Source organism: Orbilia oligospora (genome assembly GCF_000225545.1).
Source record: "Orbilia oligospora ATCC 24927 unplaced genomic scaffold scaffold00004, whole genome shotgun sequence".
Classification (NCBI taxonomy): Eukaryota; Fungi; Ascomycota; class Orbiliomycetes; order Orbiliales; family Orbiliaceae; genus Orbilia; species Orbilia oligospora.
Window position 1 is genome coordinate 1,953,591 of NW_011645561.1, and position 15,072 is coordinate 1,968,662.

The 15,072-nt window shown below is 45.6% G+C and overlaps 4 protein-coding genes across 4 annotated transcripts; all 4 read right to left on the minus strand.

Moving 5' to 3' along the window:
* Positions 1 to 157: 157 nt before the first annotated feature.
* On the minus strand, positions 158 to 3,633 carry AOL_s00004g575 (uncharacterized protein; the record flags this gene model as incomplete). Its single annotated transcript, XM_011119224.1, has 9 exons — positions 158 to 217; positions 285 to 375; positions 467 to 1,621; positions 1,678 to 1,742; positions 1,798 to 2,357; positions 2,415 to 2,511; positions 2,572 to 2,675; positions 2,739 to 3,317; positions 3,432 to 3,633. 9 exons carry the CDS (start codon positions 3,631 to 3,633, stop codon positions 158 to 160), a joined length of 2,913 nt encoding a protein of 970 aa, XP_011117526.1.
* A 2,142-nt stretch (positions 3,634 to 5,775) lies between these two features.
* Positions 5,776 to 7,050, minus strand: AOL_s00004g576 (uncharacterized protein; the record flags this gene model as incomplete). Its single annotated transcript, XM_011119225.1, has 2 exons — positions 5,776 to 6,944; positions 7,008 to 7,050. The coding sequence occupies 2 exons, from the start codon at positions 7,048 to 7,050 to the stop codon at positions 5,776 to 5,778; spliced, it is 1,212 nt and encodes a 403-aa protein (XP_011117527.1).
* Positions 7,051 to 9,276: 2,226 nt separating this feature from the next.
* Positions 9,277 to 11,235, minus strand: AOL_s00004g577 (uncharacterized protein; the record flags this gene model as incomplete). The annotated part of the gene is made up of 6 exons (XM_011119226.1): positions 9,277 to 9,758; positions 9,819 to 10,013; positions 10,073 to 10,175; positions 10,232 to 10,702; positions 10,766 to 11,005; positions 11,122 to 11,235. The coding sequence occupies 6 exons, from the start codon at positions 11,233 to 11,235 to the stop codon at positions 9,277 to 9,279; spliced, it is 1,605 nt and encodes a 534-aa protein (XP_011117528.1).
* Positions 11,236 to 13,558: 2,323 nt separating this feature from the next.
* AOL_s00004g578 (uncharacterized protein) lies at positions 13,559 to 14,941 on the minus strand (the record flags this gene model as incomplete). Its single annotated transcript, XM_011119227.1, has 5 exons — positions 13,559 to 14,281; positions 14,305 to 14,395; positions 14,472 to 14,507; positions 14,585 to 14,709; positions 14,768 to 14,941. 5 exons carry the CDS (start codon positions 14,939 to 14,941, stop codon positions 13,559 to 13,561), a joined length of 1,149 nt encoding a protein of 382 aa, XP_011117529.1.
* Between the last annotated feature and the right edge of the window lie 131 nt (positions 14,942 to 15,072).

Consider the following 15,072-nt stretch of genomic DNA (forward strand, 5'->3'; position numbering starts at 1 on the left):
AAAAAAAAAAAGAAAGAGGGGAAGGCACAAAGGTAATCAATAACTACACCTAAGTTTTATTCTTAACACTACACCTGCGTGAGCGAGCCATGTAACTTCACACAACTATATTTACAAAACAAGAACACTGTTGCTTAAGACAAGACGTATTCGATGGCTATGCTTCAATGGGCGAAGAAGGGGCAGAAGGAGATGATCGGGATAAGCTGAAAGGTGCCTATTTTGGGTTCATGTTAGTTATTGCCATCCTGTGTATAGATATGGGTTGAAAGCTGGCTACTCACCAAAACCCTTTTTGCGTTAACAATACGCCATGCCAATTTACGAACTGTACCGTCAGCCCTGACAACCTCGGGGGCCAAGTCCAGACCAAACCTACATCCGTCATGTTAGCAAAGGAAATGATTTCCTATAAAGTATTATGTAGACAAGAAGGAGGAGTTTGGGGGGGGGGGGGTGTCCATACATTTCCTTAACAGCATACACAATCCTCTTCGCATACTTCATCTCCGCAACTTCTCCAAACTCATCATCTGCACTCTCAGGTGCCAAATCTTCCTTTCGATCAAAACAATCTCTTACAACACCAACCAATGGCTTTAAGATCTCATCTACATTGATAATCTTTCCAGGTGTAGACGAACTTTCATCAAACTTGTCAACCACAACTTCAAATGGTAAACTAATCGCCATGACGTTATGTCTGCCTCCGTGATGATATCTGAATTCGTAGACTCCAGTATGCCAGAATAGTCTGTGACCCTCAAAGATGGCTTCACCACGGACATATTCATCATCGTGGGTTTCATCGATCGGTTGTTTGGCGTCGCAGATCAAAATTGACTCTTCATCGTATTGTGGATACTCGCCACGAGATACGGCTGTCCAACGACCCATAGAAGCGGTACCAGTGACCGCACGCTTCGAGTTGTCGTTTACACGGTAGAGACCGATCCAATCCTTTTTAGAGTGAAGTCTGGGCGCTGTCCAAGCGATCCTAACAGCAGAACCGTATGATACCGAGAGTGGCGAGAATGTGTCGATGGCAGAGCCCGGCGGCTTTGGAGAATGCTTTGCGGAAAGGATGGAGATGGAATAAAGAGACAAATCGAGTTTTGAAAGTTCATTGGCTGTGATTCCAGAGAAGAGGATGCGGGATGATGTTGGGAAGCTCAAATGACGACGTTCGGTTCTCGCGGGGGTGTCAGAGAGGAGGGTATTGGCTTCTTCGTTATTTGAGAGACGTTTCATCGCTCTATCTAGGAATTCTTCGACGAGATCGGTTGTCGTGTTTGCAACCTTATCGAGGGATCCTTGGATTCTTTGAAGGCGGTCGTTGAGGCCCCCCGGAACAGCGCGCTTCAAGGTTTTGGCTACGCCGGCATCCTGACGGAGATCTCCATAAAGTTTTTCCATATGGGGGCGTTCGACAAAATCGATTGAGAGGTGGGTGGCAATATGAGCTAGTAGTGCGAGGAGGTAAATTGCTGGGTTCGAGGTGACTAGAGCGAGGCCCCAGACACTTGCGCAGCCGAAGAGACGTTCTGGGTTATTGAGGAAACGATAGATGCCAGAATAGGTGAGTTTTGGGCGAGTGTCGAAGAAGAAGTCACCGTAGAACCTGCAGGGACGGTCAATTATATCTGTCAAAATCGGGGTTTGAATCATAATACTTACCAGCCGAATTCGCCGACACTATCATAAATCGAAGCTGCAGCCCACATCTGGAGCGCAACGAGCAACTACGGATAATAAGGTTAGCTGTGCCCTCCCAGTGTAAACTTCGATCAAACTCACAAATCCAAGCATATGCTTCAACAATGCCATATCGGTAGACCAGTTCTCTGGCGGCGAGTATACCTTCCAGCAGGCGGCCCCGAAACTTAAATGGCACATGCAGTTGACCATGTGGAACAGACTTCTCCATTGTCTCCACGACTCATCCAACGATTCACCGTATTTGAGGAAGTGACGTGTCCAGGACTTGCGTTCGCTTTGAAGATTGAGTATGATTCCAAGCCCGACCGAGTAGAATAGCCTCCAGAATAATGCGTGAAAAATGAATAGGGCCTGAGTAAGTGGCGTGGCAGGGACCAAGAGGGCCAAAGAAACCATGTAGATTCCTAGGAATAGAAGCTGAAGGTCTGGAGTTCGAACAAAATCGAAGTTTTTGTAGCCAACAAGTGGGCGCATGATTGGTTGTTCCTCAGATGGCTCGGGGAAATCTGAAGAGGATATCGAGGGTGGGGGAGAGACATCTCTAGCCAGGCTTGAGGTTGCACTATCTTCGATGATAAGAGTTGGCTTCTGAGGAGCTTTGCGCTTCTGTGGAGGGGGGCTATAGATCTTTTGGATGTCTACATGCAGGTTCATTTAGCTTTGAATCAAGTTGGAGATTGAAGATCAAAACTTACGTGGATCTTCGATAAGGACGAGGAAAGCAAATTGGGCAGCGTGAGCAATGAGAGAGATAGCGAAGACGGTATAACTAGCAGAGAAAAGTGAAATTCCCTGTGAATAATTGTATTAGCAGAGTCGTAATTGCCGCCAGGGGAGTCGTGGAAAACTTACATAATACCCCGCATATCCTACCGAGTACATCGGGTGTGGTGCGATCTCATAAACTCCATCAAAAGTCAAGGATTGATCAATCATAAAGAAGAAATCACCCCAGTCTGTTAATTATATCCGAGTCAGTTTAGACGTCGTCTAGTGTCACAATCTAGGCGGTAACTTACACCAAGCATAATCTTTCACAACTCGATGTGCGTCCAGCTTGACCCAGACATTAAACACGAACAAGACCACTCCTGCGACCCATCTGCAGACATGCAACCACATCTTATGGCTGGTAGGTACTTCAGTGGCAACATAGGCGAATAGCACATAGTTCACGAAATCGCACATGAGGATTAGATCCACAAGCCTACGGAACACCATCCAAGTGTTGTATTCGAGTGGTGCTTTATCAAAGTCATAGTCTTCGGAGGGTATCTTCGTTGAGATTTCACGTTTGATAAAGTCGTATAGAACCGGGTGAGCTTCTCTGTCAAATAGCTTGTATTTGGCAGCCCAGTGTGTGAGCTGTTTATATTTGCTCTGAGACTGGAGGAGTAGGCCGATTCCAAGATTGTATCCGGCCCGCCAAAAGAGAAACGTAAACATAAACACTGGTTTTAGGGACCATTGCGGGAGGATGAACAATAGGCTTATGTGGAACGCCAAAACACCCAGAACGAGGAGATCAGAGAGATTCTTTGGTTCCTTGGGCGAGAGGAGGGTAGAGACCATATCATGAGTTTGGGGGACGACAAAGACTGTCGAGATGAGATGCGTTGTCAGCTGTTGCATTCTTTACATTTCCCAATTGGTCGAGTCCATAGATCAATCGGCTTGTGATTGACGGGATGCTGCTGAGCTGTGTGACCTACCAGTTCCATCGGGAGTCCGGCCATACGTCTTAGCTTCCTTCTCAATCTCACTTCTCGGCTTCAAATCACCATCACTCAAAGTCTCCGTCGTAAGCTTGGGCGATGGTTTCTGCTGTTTCTTCGAGGATTTCGTCCGTTCCCGCACCTGGGGTGTGCTGTTGGCCGTGCCAGGCAGGTCAGCAGAGGTGTGGCCTGTCGCCATGGTTCGAGTTCCTATGCTTCGAGCCAGCAGGGAGAAAATACGGGTATCGACACTCGAAAACTTGTGTTATGGAAATCCCACAGTCGTTCTACAGCCCTTGAGGTTGAAAATCAAGGGCAAATGTAGGTTGAAAAAATATCCTAGAGGAGAAGGGCCTTCTACAGATTGTCGGCTACCATGGGGGAGGGTCGTGTGAGCATAAGTAGAAAGGCGGCTGGCAGTTTTATTTAGCTCCGGTTTTTAGGCTTCTGTCTCCCCACGCCGTTTCGGTTTCTTTCTTTCTTTCTCCCTTCTGTCCCTTTCATGGATTTCGACAGCTTTCGATTCACTTGCCAAGTGGGCATAAGAATTATCCCAGGGCCACCCTCACGAAAATTTTCACAAGCCAGAAAATGGCCTCCCTTGTTACGCAAACGTGATTATCCAACATTTTTAATGCAAGGTGCTCTCTAAGGTGGCATGCCCTCGAGGGACTATGGTTTTTCGTGGGAATAGCCAACAGAGCCAACCGATTCGCTTGTTTTAACCTTCAGTCATGCATGATGTATGGATGCTCACACGATCCCGCAATCGCTGCAAACGAAATGCATTGGTTCAACGGATATAAATATACGGATGGTATGAACACTGGGGGTTCTTCTCTTAGAGCATCAGGTATATTGATAACCCTATCGATACATATGTTTTTGATAATGACATCCCACGCTGACAAGGGTAGACGAAGCAACTAGACTAAAACCGATGCATGCCTCCAGGTTTAAAAAAGCTTCGACTAGCCTTGATCAAGAGGTCTACCGTTTTCTACCAGGCAGTGAACTTCCTGTCATAGGACTAGCTTGATCATTGCCAGTTCTCGTCCCTGGTTCTTCCCAACAGCTCAACAGCTTGACATGCCAAGACTCGGGGCCATTGGAACGAAAAGGATTTTTTTGACCAGCCTGGACCGAGGCCACACCTCCTGCCGAATGGATGGTTGTCGCACCGGCAGGTGCGCTGCTAGGTCACAGCGCCGGAAAGCCGCCTGTGTAACGGCTTCCGGATTGCTCCCATAAAAAAACTCGGTGTCGATGGTTCACAATTGCACAAAGGAAAGGACTGTCCTATCCTCTCATGCCACGACTTTCAATTCAACTGCACATGCAAAATATGATATGCTGAGGAACACGAGCAGTGTTTCTCTAGTAATGCATCTGCTGCATAGCTAGCATCCTTTGACCCACCAGATTCGATTGAAAATGGTTTGCCGTCGGCAAATTCCTGATCGTCGGCACCCCGGCAAGCCGTATGGGAGGCATCCGGTATACCGTGTCTTCTATCCGAACTCCATATTGGATCAGAGGTCAGACTACGCCTCTCTCATGGACGAATCAAGTGGACCGGCGAGACCCGTGCTCATGATCAATTCCCAGATTTGGATTATACCATAACTCCTTAGTAGCAAATCCTCTGTATTTGATGTACTTTTGCCCTTTCCTGTTCTGTCTTGGGGAGGGGCAGAAATGTTTTTTTTTTTTTGTATCGCTAGGGTGGAAGCCCAGGGTTATGTGCGTGAGCTCCAGATATTTATTCTTATATCCAACTCCACAACACACTGCCGATCAATACGAAGAGCTAGTATCCTGGCTCTAGCTGGTAATATTAATGTTCCAGAGGCACTTAGCTAGGCGTATATCTACGACGTCAGAGGGGACATAGTTTACTATTCGGGTTAATGATCTTTTGAGCCGAAGTTCCTATATGTTTCTTTCTTAATCACTTTACGGCCAACGGCTAGAGGGAGAAGAGAGGCTTTTAACAATTTGACATCTCATTTGGAGCTCAAATGCAAAGATACTTTTTCATTTCAAGGTTTTTGGAGACTCATAGGAACATAGAAGGACCGTCGAAATTCTCGGAATTAGGAAAGACTTTATTGATATGGATAGAAAGGAAACAAATAAATATATAGAGAGAGAGAGACAGACCCAGTCCACGCAATGCAATGCTTTGTAATAAAATGAATGAACGAATGAATGAATGAATGACATAAGGAATGAACCAAGGGCATCCAGGATGCTAAAATCATATAGCTAATAGACTCTTCCCACATACTCAGCTTTGACGGGGGTATCTTTTGATTCTTTTGTTTAAGCTTTTTCCCATCTAGACCATGTTATGGGGCTGATGATTCTTCTCATTTCTAAATCCACCAGCGACAGCACTCAATGCCTCGCCCCTTGTCTTGGCCTTAGCCAATCCTCGAAGAACATCTGGACCGTTATCCCTGAGCGACCTTCCGAGGCCGCTGCTAGCGGTGCTCGATCCGCTGAAGCTCCTGTTCTGTCCGGGGTTGCCATATGGAAGTTTTGATTCAACCTTGTTGATAGCGGCGTCGGTAGCATGGTTCATCATTTGCTCTCCCTTTTCAATTGCCATTTCAGCGGCCACGATAACCCAGATTCCGATATTTGCAAGCAGGGACAAAGCAAAACCAGTCCATCCGAGAGCCTGGTTCATTCTTCCGACGTGAGCGTTGACGGTTCCCATGGTCAACTTGAGAGACAGCGACGCAACGGTGTTAGCAGCGACGTGCTGTAGGACCAAGCCTCCAAGAAGTGCGGTACATCCAAGGAGGGCGAGAACGGCGGTGACCTTCTGGACGACAGGTGGGATAGGAAGGAGTGGAAGCATCAACAACATTTGGCACAACATGGCGATACCCAAGCAGACAGTTGCGACCCACCATGGAAGGGAGAATGCAATCTTATCCTTGAAGAATGCGGCAACGCCAATGAGATCGAATGGATCGCCGCCAGCGGTGGCTCCGAGGACTTCAGTGGTATTGACAGGTCCACATCTCCATTGGGCACCCTTGATTCCTTCCATAGAAGTAACCTCGACACAGATTCCGCTGTAGCTGACACGAGCGTGGTTGAACTGGATAGTGGCGTTCATTTTGTCGTCTTCAATAAGGGATTCGACTGCTTGTTTAAATTTCTCTTGAAGCTTGAGGTTTGGAGTAGGCGTTGGCATGGGGGAAGAAGCAGGAGTAGTGGTTTCCTTTTTTTCTTCTGGAGCTGGATCCTCAGTTGGTTCTGGTGCAACGGTTCTCGTTTGAGAGATCGTAGCAACGGAACGAGTCTGAACAATGGTTGTGGTTTCATCGTCATCCTGCTGACGCCTGACGAGTCTGTTATTGCTAGCTGGGACATCATACTCGAAAGAGACGATGTATAGTCCCTTGCTGCTTTCTTGCTTTCCAGCTGTGACGATGACAGTGGAGAAGATGAACGCGATCATGAGAGCTAGAGAGGCGAAACCAAGGAGTGGTTCTATATGCAAACCGCTGGTTAGTAACCCTGCATTGATGTTTTCCTAGACGGTTTACTACATACTTGTGCATGGCGCCGCTTTGGCGAACCTGGCGATGCTAATCATTTTGAGGTTTTATCAATGTTCGTGAGGTTGGTGAGGTCGATGATGGTTGGTGATGGTTGGTGTTGATAGCTGGTCTAGGAGATGAGGTCTGGAGCCTTCCTTCCTTCTGATATGATTCTTCAAACAAACAAATAATTCTTTCTAGAAGCCTATTGCGTTCTCTCTTTTTTTCTCTTTCCAATATGTATAGGAGTATATACTTGCTCTCTGATATCAAAAAGGCTTGATCTTAATTTTAGAAATGAGATAGAAAAAACACTAAGAAAGTAGTAAAGAAAAAGAAAAAAAGATAGTTATAGTTATATGAGATCTGATAAGAAACCAAGTGCTCTGCACTTTCAACAGCTAGCTGTTTGTTTGAAAAGAATGAAGATTAAAAAAAAGAATAGGAAATAAAGGAAAGGAAAAGGCTACGAAACAGTAAAGAAAATCGTATCAGACTGAACTGGATGAGGGAGAGAATAAGAAGAACCACTGAGAGGGGCGACACTTCGAACTTATATCTCAAATGACCAACGAAGACAGCTGCCCTGAAAACCCGCTGTTAGGATTAAGTTGAGCTGTCGCCCTATAGCTTCCAATGACAAGCTTTCCATGCATCCTTCGACAGATGCGCGACTCGCCCAGTGAGAGAGGGCCACCACCTGTTCCTGATCAAGCGAGGCGTGCTGTATGGCATGCCCCACCCTTCGGAATGCGAACCGTATCAAAGTCGCCAGGTAGGTATTGTTAACGCTTCAGAATATTTTCCGATTAGCATGTGTGTATTCATAGTAACCGTATAATTAATTACCATAACTTTTTCCTAGCCCAGGCGCGAGTGGCATGTCGAATCCGTGAGTTCGTAAGCTTGTCATCCTAAGAATAGGTACTTGAGCTTATTACTCTGGTACCCGCCAATAAGTGTACTTATTATTGGAAAGTACAAAGCCCAGGCACCAGTAGTCGAGATTACGATAAATCCAGTCTCTTCGCTGCCGGGGAGTTTAATACCCAACCTATGTAATCGGCATTTCAACAGGAGCAAAAAAGAAGCTAGGGTTCAGTGGCGGGCGCGTGCTGGTGGTAGCCCAAGATCCAGTCATTGATACGCGTTTCGACAACCAGAACTTGGGCCCTGGTCGGTCTAGTAGATAAACCATGCGGCTCTTTCCATATCCGCATTATTTTTGGATTGGGCCTCTCGTGGTCGTGAGCTGGGCTCTGAGTATGATGATTTGCTAGGACATCATCCGGGGGAAGAAACGGTGCGAGGGAGTGTATTGGTTGGCGCTATCTCTTGGAGATGTTTCATAGTCTGCGCTTAAACAGCAGGGCCAATCAGCTGCCAGAATACCCCTGTCACCACTCCCAACTTGGGACGACAACACATCGACGTCGCAAATCACCACATTGACCGTTGTGTAACAATCCAAGTTCGATGTATCGTTCCGGACGTCCCGGGAATTAAGCCCCGATGCATATGACAGCTAGTTCCATTCCTTCTCCATCCGTAACTAGATAACTAGATAAGCCATGAAATATACTAGACCCTGCAGTAGATTGGTGGTCATAACCGTCATTCTACTAGTCGTATCTAGATTTTTGCACAAGCCTGGGGGTTGATCAGATTCTGTATTACATTTGCTACCATTGATATAAAAACTCACCGCAAACCATACAGTTGGCTAAAAACTGTATCGTGCGGGCTATTATAATTTATATAACAAAAAAAGTATTAAAGTAATTGATTGAGACAAACATTAAAGCAAGCATACGTCCGAGAAAACACCAAGTCCGTTGAAAACTCCAAGGCAATGCAATGCAATCGATCGTACGAACATGATAAAGAATAAACAGGGTAGACAGACATTGCAATATGGAGCAGATAGCCAAGCAGTTGGTTTTTTCTCCTTTTTTATTTCTTTCTTTAATCGACGAAGATAATTCGGAGTTGGAGCCAGGGTACATGGCTGAGGTATCAGGACGAATCGTGACAAGGGTAAAGATAGTCGAAATCATTTGTAGTTGGTCCGGGGTAAAACGAGAAGAAAAAAATCAAATCAAAAAGACAAAGCATAACACCGGCCCATGCAGAAAATGATCGGTCGCTAAGGGATCAAATATGATGTCGTTGTGTCGGTCATGGTAAACAAAACATGCGAGTTATGTGGAGATTGGGTTGTGTGTGTGATACAAAAACGTTTCACTAAAATCGCACAACATATTATTCAAGTCGATGGTAGTCTAGGCAAGATCAAATTTAATCTCTTCTTCGACACCCTCTTCTGGGTCCGTGAGTCGTGTGAAGTTGATCTTGGCGAAGATATTTGGGATATACATGGTCTGCCACGTATGCGGATTGTATTGAGACTCCGAATCGGTGCTAACCTCATAGTTGGTCAAAATGTAGTGAATAATCATTTTTGACTGGAGAGAGGCGAAGAAACGGCCGGGACATGGGTGGCGACCATTGCCGAAGTATAGTTGCTGGGTAGAGGTGGCAGTCCAAAGCTCGGTACGATGGGCCTGGGTATTTTTCGGATTCTGTTGCAACATCTCCTCGCGGATTTTGTGGAATCGGAACCCGTCGAAAGTGGGATCGGCATAGATTTTGATATTGGGGTCATTGTGAACAGAGTGGTGGGGCATGCAGACTTGGGTTCCGACAGAAAGGAAAGTCCCGTCTCCCAAGGTGTATGGGACCAATGCGGTACGGGTAATGATGACTATAGAAAGAACTGTCAGTATGTTGTGGGTAGAGCCTTATGAAGTATTTTTAAGCTTACCTGGTCCCAAGGAAACATATCGGGTGCATTCGCGAGTGAAAGAATCAAGCTTGGACATCATGTTGAAGGCCTGAGCGGTGTACCCGTATTTATTGATCATCTCAACAGCCTCCTCTCTAATCGGTTTCATGTATTCTGGGCGATTGACAAGCTGATAAAGCACCATGCAGAAGGTTTCGGAGCTAGTGTGATTTCCTGTAGATGCTTGTTAAAAAATACGTAGTGAATTGGAGGAACGACTATATTAAACCTACCTGCAAAGTTCAAAAACATAAGACGCAACATAATATCTCGGGTGTCTTCACAGTTGCCAAAATTCTGGACGGCGCCTTCCATGATCCATTGGAGATAATCATCCTATAAGAACTGTTAGCCAATGTTATTCCTTATAGACCTAGTCAGATTTAACCTACAGGGCGATCTGTCCAGCGTTTTCCTAGCAAGTCCATCTTGTCGCGGCGTTGCTCAATGATAGGAGCCAAATGTTTCAAGGCAATCTTTTGGTTGTTAGGGATGCTTGAACACATTCGAGCGATGAAAGGTTTGAGAATATTTGGCCAGACACGAATAATGAAACCGCAGATGGCGACATCTTTGGCATATTCTTTGGCTGTGTTGATGTACTCGAGGTTTCGGCATAAGGGTTTGCCGACAAAGAAACGGTTTGACATACGGGTGAGGATATCCAAGAAGGTTTCCATAACTGGGACTTGCTTAGTTCCTCCCTTAGTAGTGCCGAGGAACAAGCCACAAGCATTGATCATCTCATCCATGGCCACATCCAAAGATTTGGTGAGCTTTTTGGTCAACTTCTCGTGTATGTATGGGATATGCCAGGTATGGGTGTGGACCTCATTTGACATGGTATACTTGACTTGGAAGTCCTACATATATAGTGTTAGTTTTTTTTTCTTTCTTGAAGAGTTACTCCCAGATAGAATACATACCGTTGCGACGTTGGCATAGAATGACAGTTGAGTAGGGTCTGCATGGCAAATTTCCTCCATCAACTCCTTGGTGCAAACAACAACCAACATGCGTTCTAGCATAGCCACCTGGAAGACATTATACTTCCCAGATTCATAGGCAGCACGAACGATGTCGTGACCGAATCTGACGAACCAAATTCCTCCGAGCCATGAACCAATGTAGCCTGGAAAGGGAACCCCAACAACTGGGACTTTGACCTACATATTTAGACTAGGTTAGAGACCATTTGAATAAAACAAATCGGATAAAGATTGTTGTGGTAATATTGCTTTGGGAAGCAATGGAAGGAAGAAGTTCAAATTGGCAGACTTACTTTGTATCTATAGAATTGAACTTCCTTGTGGACGAAGAAGAGAACGATCAGAAGCATCAGGTTGAACCAAGTAGGCTGGAGCAAGCCGGCCGCAATATCGGTGATAGCACCCATGGTGACAGCTGCAATGGCTTCCCTGTATCCTAGAGCTCTTTTATAGATAATTTGGAGGGGAAATTTTGGAATAGATTAGAAAAAGAGGTGAATTGAAAAATAAGAAAAGAGTTTAGGAATTGATATAGAGGCTTCTCGGTCCTAGTCTGAAGGAAGGGCTACACGTTAGTGATATGATGATAATGAGGAGGAGGAGGAAGAGGTGAGTAGGGTGAGGGGTGAACGTGGTTGAAGGAGCGTATTTGAGATGAGAGCGAGAGCGAGAGAAGGGGTTGGTGACTAAATAAATGAAGGATGGGGAGGTTTCATGGAAAGAAATTGTATCAACGATCTTGTCTTGAAGTCTACCGCCACACAGGACTCGGCCAAGTCGAAAGAGCAAATGGACTCAGACATGCATCCACAAGCGAACCTGTGAAGAAGTTGGCCAAAGCGACAGATAAGAACTTAAAACAAGGATTGGGAATTGAAATCTGGATCGGAAAAAGTAACTCACGTGTATTAACGAGCGAGTGAAGTTGGTCTATCAGATTTCCGGCTAGGCGGTATACGACTTATGCAGCTATCCGAGGAACTGGGAAGCTTTCGCTAAAGACGAGAAGATGGGTAAGAGGGGCGGGGGAGAATTTTAACGTGCGTAGTTAAGAAATTAGTGAGCGTAGATGGTTGTGAGAAGGAGAAGCGAAGGATGAGGAAGAAGTGGGTGGAAGGAGAAGTCAACAAAAGAAACCTGTGAGGTTGTGGAGATCTCAGTACAATACACTGCAAATGCAGTGCAATGCAGTGGGTCGCTACATCGAAGTCTCATAGAGACAACGGCCGGCTGCCCGCATCCCAGCACGAAAATCAAAAGAACCAAACGTTAAACAGCCGTCCGCCTATATGCAATTAACCTTATGACCTCCACACCAGCCCGGACGCCCGGACGTGCCAAATGTCTGCCTAACCGGAACAGTAGGTTTTAAGAACTTCAAAAGTTTATTCATCTTATGGTTCAAGTAATCAGGCCGGCAGGAATATACTGTATAGTAGCAGTAGTTCGAGTTTCCCAGTTGCTTTTCGTATTTAATGTTGGTTCATCAGCAGGGATAATCACTTCAATGTTTTTGCCTACGCAGCTCCTCAAAGTGCCAGGATTCGGAGTATAGATTATACATTCGATATATTAAACTCGTGCGCAATTGTGCTTGTAGTTCCAACTAGAATGCAGGCGACTGCAGGGGTTTCCCCAACTTGGAAAGGGGCTAGCAGTTTACGAACTACAGCTCCTCCAACTGTAAATCCTTCCAGTGGCACACTGCCATGGTTTATCACCGCGAACCTGGGGATTACATGGATTGGAGGTTGGATCTAGCAATGGGTGGAGAAGGGTAGAATATCGTATCTTGTCGGAACCACAAGCTCTCGGGGTTTACCGAGGTCAGCATACCTAGTAAATATATATACATGCATTCTACAATTTATCCTCGGGATACCTTATAAGCCTCTTCTAAATTTTATCCTTGGGGGTTTTTAAATTGATGATTTGCATAATCTATCAAACAAATCTATCATTAAAAATCAGATTAGATATTAATTAATCTCGCCCTCGTGGCAAATGCCGGCCTGCCGAGCTCATCGTAAAACGTCCGGACTAATAATAATACCAGACAATTTATACTAGTATATAAACATATAGACATGCAGTAGGTCAAGTACATAGGTCCGGAACACTTAAAAGTGGCAACCTGTAGATCCGAAATTTGTTTATATAATTGTGGAAGGCCCAACATGATGCATGATGCTACCTGACAGGGCTGGTTTAATTGGGCAAATTTGAGTAAAGGAGTAGTTTGTGTTGAATGTTGTTGTAATGTAGTCTAGCGCTACGCGGTGATGTTCGTATCACATGGACTGGCTGAGGGGTAGATCTTCTCAGCCCATTTGAGATGCCTTTGCATTGTGACATGCTTGCTACTGTAGTGGGCAGAGACGCCGAGACGCTGATATATTTAGTCATATTATGTGATCTCAGTTCGGAGTTACCTCAAAATCAAGGAATTTGACCTAGATCTAATTGCATTTAACTTGTTCTAGCTTTTTAAATCGTTTTACAAATTCGGCATTTCATCCAACTATCTAGTACAGGCAGATGGGCTCGATTGGTTGACGGTGGGCCATTCCTGAAACATTTTGATCAACTTGGTGGAGACATTGTTGGAACTCCTGAACTATACATGAAATCATTTGAACGCTCCCAAATCATGCGACACTTGCATTTACAGGAATACATGTCTTAGTTGGTAACCGAAGTCCATCATGGTACCAGAGGGCGGGGTCCGGACTATTCATTGGTAATCATAACTTTGATGCTCTTGCTCGTCCTGTCCTTAACCGTCTCGAACGCTTTTTCTGCCTCTTCCAGGGTGAATCTGTGACTAACCAACATCTTGACGTCTCCCAACAAGCCACTCTTAACTAACTTTATAGCTTTTGGCCATTGATTGGCATACCTATACTGGAATTTAAGGTCAACTTCCTTAACACTGCATGCCATGAACGGCATCTCGACGACGTCTTTTCCAACACCGATAACGAATACTGTACCGCCAAACCGAGAGGCATATACTGCCGTAGCGATTGATGATGCGATACCTGTACATTCGATAGCAACATCTGGATGTCCTGCCGTGGAATAAAAGGAGTCATTGATCGATTTTGCAAGATTTTGCGGGGTAGTGTCAGGACCACCGAGGGGGATTTGAAAAGTATTGACGGATGGGACTAGCTTCTTTGCGAATTCGAGCCTGGACGTATCGATGTCTGTAATCGTAATCGGCGTCGCACCAGCAGCTCTGGCACAGAGCAATGTGACGAGCCCAATAGGCCCCGCGCCGCAGATCAACAAGCTGTCTCCGAGTCTCAGCTGTGCTCGTTCGATACCAGCAAGTGCAACAGATATTGGCTCCAGCAATGCCCCTTCTTCGTACGATAAGCCTTCAAGCTTAAAGCACCATTGGGCTGGGTGAACCTGTCTCGCCTCGTTAGTGTTTACAAGAGAAATCGGCTATTTTTCCCGAGGAGTTATACAATGTATCGCCTAAGCAGACCAGGGACGGGTGGAGTCGACCGGAAAAGTACATCCTCGCAGCCGTTATATCTTCCTGTTAAGCATGGAACGCTAAAGCACGGCAGATCCTGTTAACACAATCGCCAACATTGTATCGAAATGGGGATTCAGCAAATTTGTTACGTACCATTTGGCACATGGGATTGTGGGCTCGATTGCAACTCTACATGGATAGTTCTCACGTCAGATCATCCTTTGAATCATATGCCAGAATGACCAAACCAATTGGGCCGTGCCTACCTATCACCGGGTTTGAGATGCGAAACACTTGGATGCACTTTGACAACGATGCCCGAACTTTCATGGCCAAGGATATGCTCATCTTCAACAACCATGGTAGGTCCTATTCTGCCATGTTCCCAGAACTATGTCTCAGTTAACAAAATGCAAGCACCTGATGCACCATGTTTCAAAGGGGCCTACATGAATATCACTGCCACATATTCCTGTAGCTTTCATCTCTAGTACTACCTCTCCGGACTGAAGTAGTTGCTCAGACTCGATTTCCTGCAGGCTTGGAGAAGCCTCGCCGATGTATAACTTATGTGAGGGGTTGGTATATACACCAACATTAGGCTTTAAAGTCGGTGTCGCCATTTTTTGTTTTGAGAGCTTGATATATGATTCTTGCGTTGTGAAGTTGAAATACAACAGGGAACTATTCCAAGGGTGTCTGTCGGCGCGACTGGGAATGCTGATGCCACCTGAATGTCAAAATGGTGCCGTTG